This window comes from Scomber japonicus, chromosome 5 (assembly GCF_027409825.1).
Source record: "Scomber japonicus isolate fScoJap1 chromosome 5, fScoJap1.pri, whole genome shotgun sequence".
Lineage (NCBI taxonomy): Eukaryota > Metazoa > Chordata > Actinopteri > Scombriformes > Scombridae > Scomber > Scomber japonicus.
The window spans coordinates 6,129,376-6,142,449 of record NC_070582.1 but is presented as its reverse complement, the minus strand read 5'-3'; the positions used below and the strand labels follow the sequence as shown (position 1 = coordinate 6,142,449).

At 42.1% G+C, this 13,074-nt stretch overlaps 1 protein-coding gene across 1 annotated transcript in view; it reads left to right on the top strand.

Annotated features, from left to right (window-relative positions):
* Window positions 1–5,323: 5,323 nt before the first annotated feature.
* Window positions 5,324–13,074, top strand: part of met (MET proto-oncogene, receptor tyrosine kinase) — a 60,565-nt gene continuing 52,814 nt past the window's right edge. Inside the window, exons 1-2 of the mRNA XM_053318897.1 lie at window positions 5,324–5,638; window positions 7,287–8,496. Coding sequence (XP_053174872.1) covers window positions 7,288–8,496 — 1,209 coding nt within the window. The 5' untranslated portion in view covers window positions 5,324–5,638; window position 7,287. The remainder of the gene's footprint in view (window positions 5,639–7,286; window positions 8,497–13,074) is intronic.

The window sequence follows — 13,074 nt, the reverse complement described above, 5'->3', positions numbered from 1 at the left end:
AATTTCCCAAATTTACCGGAGCAGCCAGATAAAGATAGTCTGATTTTCTCCAATTTAAGAAAATAAAGGGTGTCTCTAATCCAGCGGGCATTTCAATTAATTACAATCAGTCTTCTGGCTAACAGGGTAGCAAAAGCCAGCACATCCTTTTTGGACTTAGTGAGGGAAGGGGGAGCAACCCCAAAAAGTGCACTCAGAGCATTTGGCTTCCTTTTGGCATTTTTGAGACTTGCCTAAATGTTTTTAATGTGTCTTAAAAGCTGTCCAATAAACTCAACCACATTAAAACCCACAGAGCTATTTTCTATTATACAGCATCTCAACTCTGGGACGTTGATGGACTCTGTGATTTAAATTCTGCAGATGCCATGTGTGCACTTTGTTCTGATGATAGCTTTTTTTATCATGTTTATAACATCGACTGATGACCTTCGATCCAAAGCCTGGGTCTTGATATGAGCTCTGTTGTGACGCCCTCCATGACTGGACAGATTGTCAGATACAGACGCAGCAGAAACTTATTGACTGCAGCCTCCTGTGATGCATGAGATTGTAATCTTTTGATTTCCTTTTTCATTAAGAGTCTGTCTGTCTATCTGACCAACAGGTAACAGAAGATGAGAGCGCTGATCTGATCTGTTCACACATGGAAATATGAAGTTCAGCCTTGGAGAAGACTCATCTGATGACTGGTGAAGCTGCACTAGAACCCAGAGGTAAAAGGTTTCATCTGAGCGGGAAACAACATGACTGTCGGTGCTCAGGATGTATTTATAAGAAGGTAAGACTACCGAAAAATAAGTTTCAATAAAAGTAAAATTATATTATCAATTTTGGAGACATTTTATTTTGAAGGTTCATGACTACATCTAAGCGCTAACCTGGGAAGCAGAGGTACTGACTCCATTTTTATACTTTAACCTTTGTGTCGTCCTCCCGGGTCAAATTGACCCCATCTGTTTTCACTGTTCCTTCTTACCTTCTCTCTTTCTTTCCTTCCTCTCTCTTTCCTCACTTCCTTCTTTCCTTCCTCCATCCCCCTTTCTTTCTCCCTCCCTTCCTTCCTTCTCTCTTTCTTACCTTCCTTCCTTCCTTCCTTCTTTCCTTCCTTCCTTCCTTCCTTCCTTCCTCCCTCCCTCCTTCTTTCCTTCCCTCCTACCTTCTTTCCTCTGTCCTTCTTTCCTTCCTTCTTCCCTTCCTTCATTCCCTCCTTCCTCCCTCCCTCATTTCATTCCTTCTCCTTCCTTTCCTTCCGTCCTTCCTCCTTTCCTTCTTTCTTCCTTCCTTGACTCGAGGACAACAGGAGGGTTAAAAAACAAAGTATTTATTTTTTTAGTTGTTGTTGTTGTTTTGCAGTACAGTTGTAGTTTTTCACTTTCTTTGCCCATGTTTTGAGATATGGCCAAAATAATGTGGACACCAGAACAAATGACTGTATGTGTATTTTCAGCAGCTACAGTGTTCAGTAGCAGATGTGTTTAAGAGAGTGAAAACATTCTTGATAAATGTCAGATTTACACTAATCTGATGAGAGAAATGATAACAAAAACGTTTTGGGGATAAAAAAAAGTATAGAGGTGAAGAGAGACGATTTGATATAATTGTCATATTTTCACATTTGGGGCATTTATAACTGATATTCAACAGTCATTAAGGCAGAGATACCAGCTGGTGCAACTGGAGTAGCAAAAAATAAACCATAATTAATTCACTACAGCTGCAGGACAGATGAAGATTTGATAAACAGGTGCAACTTTTCCCCCCCCCAACAAGAAAAACCTAATATTTTTTCCATTAATCTTAGTGACACTCAAAGAATCAGCTATAAATCCACCTTTGACCGCCTTATTTCACGTAACCTTTTATGACCTGCCCTGTCATTATCTATCATGAACTTTAATGATCCTGCTCATGAAGCTTGTCTATGGGAGTTAACACGGCTGAGTCAGGAGCGAATTACTACGCCCCTCTGTGAGCTAACGGAAACTGGGAGAGCTAAATAGTCCATCTGCAGAATGAAGAAATCAGGGCCTCTGATGGGTCAAGATCATCAATCAGAGATAACTGTCCTGGTCAGCAGTTAACCAGGGTTTATATTGACCCTGCAGGTGATAAATATTCTTAGTTGGACTTGGTTTGGGTACATGGGATGGATGACAGAAAGGTTGGAATCAAGACTAAGTGCAGCTCTGCTCCTCCCTGCTCCTCCCTCGCTTTTATCTCTAAGATTGCTCTTTTCACTTTCAACTCTGTAGCTTCACAATTAAGCCTGACCCGAGAGTCCTGGTGTGTCCCAGGAGACCAAATATCCCTGTTCCCTTCAAACACCAGCAGATGGCGCCAAAATAAGTCACATACATGCAATTGTAGTTGGTTTTAAAAGGGTCAGTTCACCCAAAACATTATGTTACCTGTCCTAACAACAAAACAATGAAACAATTTGGAAGATTTCATCATCTATCATCTATAGTGTTGAACCATGCTTCCTTTCTTGTGTTAACAAACCAATATGTGTCCTGTCCTCCTCAATAAACCTGTTAAAAAGATGATGACTTATGTGTCTTTTGTTAATTCAAAGCCTGCAGAACAAAGACAAACAGGAAGAAAGGTGATGTAATGCACCGATGACGAAGGCAATATCTTCTATTTGACAAAACAATCTCACCACAAAGTCCATTTAGTTGCTGTTCTAGAGCTTTGGATCATATCACACCCTCTTCATAGTATCAGCAGAGTATCTGATTATCATAGAACAGGACATGCTCAAATTTTAAAGACTCCTCGTCCATGTTGTCTTAAGAAATGAGATTAATTCTTTGGAAAAAACAGTTGGCAATACAATCTTACTTTTTTGCCATATTGTGTCAGTCTCTGAGATTTCTGCTTCCACACAAGTACACTGACTGGTACAGTATTTATTTGTGTGAACTGATCCTTTAATGCAACTTTAAGCAATCACACATCATCTCAGCCACTTATAGAGCATGTATAGAAGCACACACAAACACAAAAACATGCACAGAAAATAGAAAGTGCATAGTTTAGCTGCAGGTGTTTGTGGTGGCAGGATGCAGATCATTCCTGCAGTGCGTGTCATACATCGAGGTTTCCACAAGCCTGAATGCCAGCAGTGTGAGGTTCACCACCATGCCGACCTTTTCCTTCCCCTTCTTCGTCTTCTTCGTCTTCTTCTTCTGCTCCCCGCCAAAGACGAGAGCTCAAGTTAAAACAGAGTTTACCACCAAAGGAGCCACACAGACACACCCCATGGGTATAGACACACACACACACACACACACACACACACACACACACACACACACACACACACACCCTTTGTCAGACACTCCCCTTAGCAACTGCGTCAGAGATGCCCAGAGGTAATGCAAAACACAGTTCCTTCAACAAACACACACACTACAGAAGAAGTGAGGATGTGTTGAGAAACTTCTGGCTCATCAGTAAGAGAAGGAAAAAAAAAAAAAGGTTTCAGACAACAACTTTTATAAGAGTCTTTTTTATTTTGCAAGAACACACATGGACTGAATTTGCATTTGAAGCGTTTAGTTGATGCTAAAGATGATTTGTAAGATTTATTGACAGAGTGGCTGTTTTGACATGATGAAACTAATTACCTTTGTCTGCTGCATTACAACAATAACATCATCCAGTACATTCATTGGATTGTAATTCTTTTTAATTCCTTAAGGAATAGTTCTGCACAATGTGATGATAAGACTCCAAGAAGTTGTTGTTTTTAACTTCTTCAGGTTTTTTTCGGATTCAGATTAAACAAACGAGATACAGTGTGTTCATTTATGAGCTTTTGTTAGCTTTGGACAGAACCAGGCTACCTGTTTCCCCTCGTTTCCACGCTAAGCTAACTGTTGATCCTGGCTGGAGCTTTTTTTATTGATGTCTGGGACTAAATTTAGATTATATACATTTCCTCTTTCTGGTTTGTCTTAAGTGTTTTAACCAAACTGCTGCAACTACTTTGGTTTAATATGCTGCTCTTTTACACCACTGTAAATGAAGATTCCTTCTCAATGGTCCTTTGAGGTGAGACATAAAGGTTAGTGATGCAGTGACAGATTAAGGGCTCTCTGGTGGGTTGACGGTGTTGTCCGGTGGGAAATCAAGGAAGTTAAGAATAGAAATGTTAATTAATTAGAAGAGGTTGCACTAAAAAAAGTCTCTTAAGTCAAAAATCATGAATGGTCAGATTTAGTTTTAAGAATGAATGACAGTAGCAGACATTTAAAAGCAGCTGAGCCTGGAGGGGGAAAAAGGGGAAGAGGAAACTATCAGTCTTTAATGACACTTTACCTCACTGAAACACTTCAGCAGAAAGAGTGATATGTCTCGTTTTGTGTTGAAGATGTCACAATTTCCGTCACATCACTCATTCAGCCACTTGAACACACTCGTCCCCTTGTCTTGTCTGTCTCATTAAACCCTCACATGTTGCACTGTGTCTGTAAGAAAGTGAGCTCAAACTGCCACTCTGCCGCTCCTCACCAGCTCCTACCTATTAATTCTCCATCCGCACTCTGTTATCAGGCTTTCCAGTCTTCATTCCAACTGCCCTCCTTTCAGGAAGTGGGACAAAGGAATTTTTTGTGCTGCCCACTGTGATTCATAGCTGACACACACACACACACATACAGAGAGAGAGACACACACAGTTGGTTTAGCCTTTATAACTTAGCTCATTATTTATGGCTGAGTGAGCCGTTTTAACATGACGACCAGTCTTCTGACTCACAGGGAGCTCTGGAGGAGAGTCAGGTGGAAAAAGGAAGGACTTAACTTTACCTATGTGACCTTTTTCTTTGATTTTTCTTTTTCTTTTGAACATTTATGAAGTGTAAGGGCACAGTGGTTGTCTCACTTGTGTTGTAAAATAAGCTTTATTATTGGTTTCAAACCACCTTATTCAGAAGAAGTTGTTTTATGTTAGGTAATAAAAAAAAAATTACACTTCCTTTGGGACATAAAAGTTGACATCACATTTTAAAAAAGGGAGATATCATAATAATTTAAGTAATGCATTAAATTATACATTAGAATTAAATATTGCTTTTCTGGAGCAAAAAAAAAAGTACCAGATTTTGTCTTAATTGGTGGTTTTGTGCCACATAATAAACACCCAGTAAAGCTCATAATACACAATTTCCTCTGTTTTTCCAGCTTCCCTGCCTGCATGTCTGTCTCACCTGAGCTCCACAAACGGATGAGGCTTTGCACCTGGAAGCGTCACTGCGTTTGGAGACCGAGGGGCGGGGCATTACGCGCCACGAGAGGGGCTGATGTGAGGAGGGCTGCAGCAGCTCCAGCGGCGTGTGTGCTGGATGCAGTTAGTCATTCAGTGTTGAGTCTCACTGGGTTCGTGTTCAGCTGAGAGCAACAAACAAGAGTTTAAATTTCTGGAAACTAGATAAAGTCAGATTTGGAGGATTTTTTTTTTCTTTCTTGGAGTTTGTTTTGTTTTTTCACGGAGAAGAAAAAAAAAGCGAAGATAGAAATCCACAGCGATCACTTTGGATTTGATGAGAAAGTCAAGAAGTCCCGCTTTTGAGGAGACCAGCGGAATATGATTTGAGCTCAGGGAGCGTACACTGTTGCTCGCTAACAGGTGAGTTTATTATCTCCAAATGTCCTCTCAGTTTCATGACGTTGCTCTGTTTTCATTTTTATCCTTAATAGTATTTTCATGCGTAAACGCGCAGAGATCCCCCCCCCCCCCCCCCCCCCCTCCTGACCATGAAACTCCTGACCCCCCTCCTCCTCCTCTTCTTCCAACTTTAGATATCACAGCCTGTTTTGAAATGTTTTTTCTGGCTCCCAACACCATTTTACCAACTTCCCATGTGTGTTTTCTGAGACCTTTTGCCATGAGTCACTTTCCTTTCAAACAGAAAACATTTTCACTGTTTCACACAACGCCTTTTGTCCTTTAAAAAAACACCCGTGCCATGAGGCTGTAAATTTATTGTGTTTGGTGCAGGTGCGCAATATTGCCCCCGTTACTCATGTCTTTAAACCACAACAAGTTACTACTCATCACAGCATCCCCTTATTAAACGAATATGCTGTGTTAGATGCTATAATAGGACCTTAGGGTGTGTTTTTGGGTTATTTTATAGTGACACTTTATAACACGCTACACTTATTTTTTATCTTTTTAGGATGGCATCATTAATATCTATATTAAAACAGACTATTGTTTATTGTCTTTGGCACTCATCGGTGGTATTTCTGCTGTGAACTTTCAAAAGAGCTTGCCTACAGGCAGATGTTAATTAGATGTCGTTCAATCTTTTCTTTGGATCTCAGATGGCATAATATATTTTTTTAATTGCCCACTGACTTGCTTTTAAAAAGCAAACAAAAACAAATGAGCTGCTAACTGTGAGACATCAGTCATAAATCAGTCCGATTATGCACAGAGGGAATCTCATTGAGGTTTTGCATTGCGCATGAGTATAAAAACCAAACCTACTGTGCCTGATGTTATTGCCTTGTTTTGGTTTACTTCTGGGGGATCATTTTAAAACCACATCCAGATAGGGAGCATGCAAATGCACATTTTGCAAATTCTCTAGTGCTGCTCGCTCCCTCTACCCCCCTCCTTTGACTAAAAGCATCTCCCAGTGGATTACCATTTCATTGCTGGGGTTATTTATCATTTTGCCGGACGGTCCCTCCTGCCTTTTCCCTCCCACCTCTTTTGTTTTAAATGAGTTTATCTCCGCTCCCTTGGGCTCTTGCTGTCTAAACTTAGGCTCGTGGTTGTGTCGCCCTGCAGAGCGGACCGCGCTCTGGGTGATTCACTGCTTTGCATTGCGCTGTGGTCATTTGGGAACGTAGCTGAGCACCACAGAAGTGCTCACCCAAGTCTGACTGCTGACTTGTGTAGGGTCAGTAGAGTCAGAAGTAGAAACGTGATGATTAGGACACTGATATGTAAGCTTTGTGTCACCATAAAGATCCTAGTCACTTCAGTATGACTGGTTTCACTGTTTGTGGTAAAGTGAGTAAAACCTGGTTTCACACCCTGACAAAGTCCTATTTATGAGTCTCAAAGGGATTGCAATGCCCCTCTTGTTTCTCCGCAGTGTTCCCTATTCAACACAGATTGTGCCTTTTATCCACATATTCACACACCAGAAAATTTAGGCCAGTCTATTCAGAGATATCTATGATGGATGTTTTTAGTTCTTTGTGTTCCAGCAGGGACATTTTTACCAGCTCATTTCTCATGTGTCTTCTCTCTGGAACAGGATGAATCTTTGCCCGCTGGAAGCTGTTCATGCCATCATGCTGCTGTGGGCCCTGTGCCCCAGCGTGCAGGGCCAGTGCGATAAATCATCCGACACATCCAAACTCAACCAATCGGTCACCTACGACCTCCCAACGTTCACCGCCGACTTCCCCATTCAGAATATGGTGACACTGGACGGGATCATCTATGTTGGAGCCGTGAACCGAATCTACGCCTTGTCAGCAAATCTTACGAAGCTGTCAGAGTACCACACAGGGCCGCTGCTCGCCAACGAGACCTGCGGCCAGAAACTAGACGGCTCAGGCAGCGGTGGCAGGGTGGACAACCACAACATCGCCTTGGTGGTGGAGCACATTTACGACAAGGGTTTGTACAGCTGCGGGTCGGCAGATAACGGTGTTTGTCGGCGCCACGTCCTGGATGATGACATTAGCCCGAAAACCGTAGACGAAGAGGTGTACTGCTTTGCTGCCAAGGTGAGACCAGGCAAGGGTCAACCCAGCGAGTCAGATGTTGTGGTCAGCCCTTCTGGCTCGCAGGTGCTCAACGTGGAGAGTAACGTTATCAAGTTTTTTGTTGGAAACTCTGAGATTCCAGGCATGAGAAACTTATCAGGCAGTGCGACACATCCTCATACCATTTCCCTACGGAAGATGAAGACGAGCCAAAATGGCTTCACCTTCTTCTCTCCCCATTCATACATGGATTTGATTCCTTCTCTACGTGGAAACTACTACCTGAAATACGTTCACTCCTTCCACAGCGGACCCTTCACCTATTTCCTCACCGTGCAGCGGGTGAGCAGAGACTCTCAGGCCTACCACACCCGCATAGTCCGGATGTGCTCCACCGACCTGGCGATCCGCCGCTACGTGGAGATGCCCCTCGAATGCATCAGCACCGATAAGAGGCGACGACGCTCCACAGAACCCGTGAAGGTGTTCAACATCCTCCAAGCGGCTTACGTCACCAAGGTGGGCAACGATGTCGAACTGCAGAGGTTGCTGAAGGTGGAGGAAGGTGACGACGTGCTTTTCGCCGCCTTCGCCCGCGGAAAGCCGAACTCTCCAGAACCGACACCCAACTCAGCCGTCTGCATCATGTCGCTGAAACACATCAACAACATGTTCAAAATGTACATGCAGAGGTGCAACACAGTGGACCCGTATCACTTCACCGGATCAGACAATAAGTCCTGCTACAATGTGGTGAGTACTTGGGAGGGGTTGGCGTGACTATGGAAGGGTAGCCATTGTAGAGCTCTTCACTTTGCATTGCATACACAGCTGCATTATTTTATGTTTCTTCTTAAGATGCATTCAAATTTGGTCTCATCTGAACTTTCAAAAATGATAATGAAAGGCCAAAAAAAGGGATAAATACATTTTTATACTATGGCCCAATGTCCCTGCTGCAAAAAGGGTTTTATATTTAGTTTGTTACCTTCTGGAGGTCAATAAACTACATAGCAGATGTTATGTTTGATGGTGACCTCTACAATGGCTGCTGAAGTGTTAATATGTGATTTTATTACTTAGATTTTTATGCCAATGAGTGTACCGTGTTTGAAGATGTTTTGCCTGCACAAACTTGGTGTGTTCAAATCTCTGCTGATTTTATGGCCTTCTTTGAGAAGATTTGTCTTTTGGTCCAGGCCAAAATTGTGTTTTTCTGCACATGACTCCATCAGTAAATTGCAAAACTCTTTGCTCAACAACGGTATTTCAGACATTTAGACCTTTTTTCAACCAGAGTGACACAGATCGAGTCCAAAAGGCATATTTTTGGTCTCTGTGGATCAGCAAGTTTCAGCCTCATTATGATTGAAGTCTCAATCAGTCATCTGTTGTATATGCATGGCCTGGTTTTATCTTTATAGGCCTCGGCTGTTTATTCACTGCAGGCACGTTGGCCTCTTTGCTGGAGAGACCTGCTCTCCTGTAACTGGGTGGTCTCAGGTTCAGGCAGCCAGTATGTCTACTGTCTCTCCATCTTAGTGTCCTTGAGCAAGACAGTGAAGCATGACCTGCTCCTGAATTGGTCCTCTGACCTTTGGCCTCTCTGGTTAAGAGTGTACTTGCAAGTCTGCCTTATAGGGAAATATTAAAAAAAACAACCAAAACTCCTGATTACAGTGTTTACTATGACTTTTATGTCTATTTGATATCCTCTTTCATGTTTATGGATTGATTGCATGCTGTGTAACTTGCAGTCTTTGGATCAGTAGAACATTTTTAGTTGTTTTGGCTCTCTACTTCAGCGGAGATTAAAGGAAATGATGACTCTTAAGTGTAGACCCTTAGCTTTAAATTAAGGTTGTTTACATCCATATTTGGTGAAGACTGTCAGACTCATAGTCATTTTTATACAGAGTCGACCCATTTTAGGACAAATTATCAGAACGTTAAACCTGAAGAGAGCAAGCAGTTGAATGTTATTGACTGGTTGGGTCAATCACTCAATCCAATATGACGTGTTTCACTTGTTGAAGATCAGGCTAAGGGCAAAAAAGCCAGATAACAAGCATAAAGTAAACATGCAGTACAGGTCTTACAGAGCATTAGTAGGGAAGATACCAAAAGTGTGCTGATGTGTTTGGGTTGGAGACTTCAGGCAATTATTGCTAAGGTCATTTTTATTCTGTGGTTATACTGGAATGTCTTGGCATGACTTTAAATTTCATAAAACTTAGTATTTAACTACTACTGGCTCTTTATGCAGCCCCTCAGTTCAGCCTCTGTCTGAAACAAGCAGTTTTAGCTCCTGTCTCTTTAAGGCCCTCCCTCCTGGTGAACCTACTCTGTTCTGATTGGTCAGCTTCAGGAAGATTCAACCAGTTTTGGAGGCTAAGCCAGAGCAGGTTTTGATGTGCATGGAGTATTTTAACATACATTCACCTTTTGGGAACCTTAACCCTTATTTAACATTGATTTCCATTAATGGTACATAAATGACAAAAAGCATATCTACTTTTATTATAATGCATTACTTTAAGTCTATTTGAATTGGTCCTATACAGTGTGACCCCTAAGACACTATGCAGAAACCTTTTAATATGCATTGTACTGAAGTAACCATCACCCTTCCTCATACTGATGCAAGCCAGTTTGTTACCCCCACCCCCCAATTACTCACTCACCTTCAATCCATCAACATTGACTAAATCAATCAGCTGAATCACCTGATCAATAGTGACATGAAGTTAACTGCCGACCATCCATGCCAAAGGCGCTTGTCAATATGTGTACTCGTGGTGCTCCCTCTCTGACTTCATCTTGACTTAACCTCATCGTCAGTCCCTTCTATATATCACCAGTCAGGCGGTGGATTGCCTTCGACTCCTGGATGTATTATACAGTAAACATGTTGTCAAAGGGCAAGCACATACAGGATTAATGCCGGAGTCGTGTGCAAACACCTCGCTCACCCCTGTCAAAGATTTCTGTCAAAACATTGTGTGTGTGTGTGTGTGTGTGTGTGTGTGTGTGAGAGAGGGTTATAACTTTTTTCTATTACTGTCAGTGGACTAGTTTAAACATCACTGCATGCGCTTCCACAGTGGGAACTTTTATTGCTGCTTTTAGCTTTGGCAGCACACCACAACTATGCAGCATAAGACTGCAGGTATAAAGCTTTTGTATGCTTGTGGCCGTGGTTTTGTTTTATCCCTTTTTATTACAAATTGTGCACACTTTTATATTGCTGCTTACTATTTTTCCAAACAATGCTGCTGTGTGTTTTTTTAAAGAGAGATTTCAACACAATTTATTACCATTGCAAACACCACTGACGGTAATGATCATGTCTCTGTGTGTGTGTGTGTGTATCCTTCAGCTCTAATAATGAATGTTTTTCCTTGCAAAACAGACTTCAACTATCTTTTTATTGAGAGCAAGGTACAAAGAGACAGTAATATAAAAAGACAATATTTAGATTTTTCTCAGAACACACATACAGACACCACTCACCCACCCACCTCACCCCACCCCACCCCACCCGTCCCTACCCCACCCCTCCCTACAACATCCAGTGCATCCCATTTTAAGGAGATTAAATAAGTAAATAAATAAATAAATAAAGGTTATGATCTTGATAGGGAAAGGTCTCATTCAACATGTATGGAGATATTAACAAAGAAAAACAGAAAAAGGAAAAAAAACAAAAAAGTGGAAGTAGGTAGTTTGACAACATGAGGAGGCCGTAACATTTATTATTTCTAACATGAGCTTCCAGTCGTCTTCGTCTTCTCCTTGTCTGATGGTACAGTGCAATGTTTCCTGGTGTGTTACAGCCATATTTCGACTAGTAGTGAAATAGTGTGATTAAGTATCCATCGCGTTACTTTACATGTGTGTCACATACAAACAAAATGAGCAACTACTCACCTAAACATTGCTTCATTACTAGTGGTCTGCCAACAGTTCATTATCATTACAGGCTAAAGTACATTACAGGTGATTTAAAGACTGAATTAAATAAATCAATCTGTACTTAAACTGAATTACCATGCAACATTTGACTAAAGGAATGCAGACTTGATGTTCACTGTGATGGATTACACAACTCAAACAAGCTTCAAGACTCTACTAATTGACTTTCATACAATTTAGAAGTTAATGGAAACCAATGGCTGCGTGGAAAGGTGTTAAGAACTGAAATTGTAGCATGCATAACAAAACGGTTGGGGGTTGGAGGGCTGGGGGGATGGAGGGGGGGGGGGGGGTACACATAATAATTGCAAACACACTGTTTTGCTTGTAGTTTGTAGTGGTTGTAAAGGAACAACACTGCAGAGAAGAGATCACACAGAGACACCAAAGTGACATGTGGTTAAGTTCTTAAAGGAGCTTCAAACCAGCTTTGCAACTACATGCAAATACATGATGGGTGGGTGTTTGGGTACATCGGTGCGGTCCTGACAGCTATCAGCGGTGGAGATCCACTGGGAAAAATGAGGAATGCTGGGGAGCTCGTGGGGTTCGGGGGCGGGGGGGCTGCACATATCTGACTCTCAGCGAGCCGTGATGAATGGCTCGAGGATAACAGGGCATCAGCAGCTGGGCGGAAGATGATCCCCTGACCCGCTGTGGCAGCCGGCCACACTGGCGAGCCCCCCACCCTCCCCTCCTCCTCCTCCTCCCCTCGACCCCCACCTGTTCCCAGCACCTGTGGGAAAGTGGAAATTGCATCGGTAAAAACCAAAGAGCCTTTTCCTTTGGATTGATCAATCAGTAGGATGTCTTTTTGAGGTGTCATGTTTTGATGTGATCATTTCAAGCTTTTTATAAAATCCTGTGGTCCACATTAGAGCCTACAGTGTTTACTCAGTCTATCAGTGTCTCATTGCACTTGGAAGAAATCTATTTGATCTCTTCATATTTTGATGCAAAATTGCGGTGGAGCTGCTGGACAGCTGCAAATTGGGCAAAAGGTTGAAAGAGGTTCAATGTTTGAGGACCTCATTGCTCCTATCATCTATGCTGAACAGATGTGACAAGTTTTCTCTGATGTCATGCTTAACAGACACATTTTGTGGTCGTTTTTGGAATGTGAAAAAGCTCGAAGCCGTCCTCAGCTGTAAACCGATAACTCAAGAGAGCCCATTCGAGCTACTGTGCAAAGGATCAGAGACTTAAAAATCATTGCGTTACAAATCAACTATCGCTCCGTGCTATCACGTCTCCAAAAACAAAGGTTCATTTGTACTACAGTAAGTGACGGACGCAGAGTAAAAACCTTTCCCCCTCCTGAAAATCCCAAACAGTAATTGTCTGTTTCCACCTCCT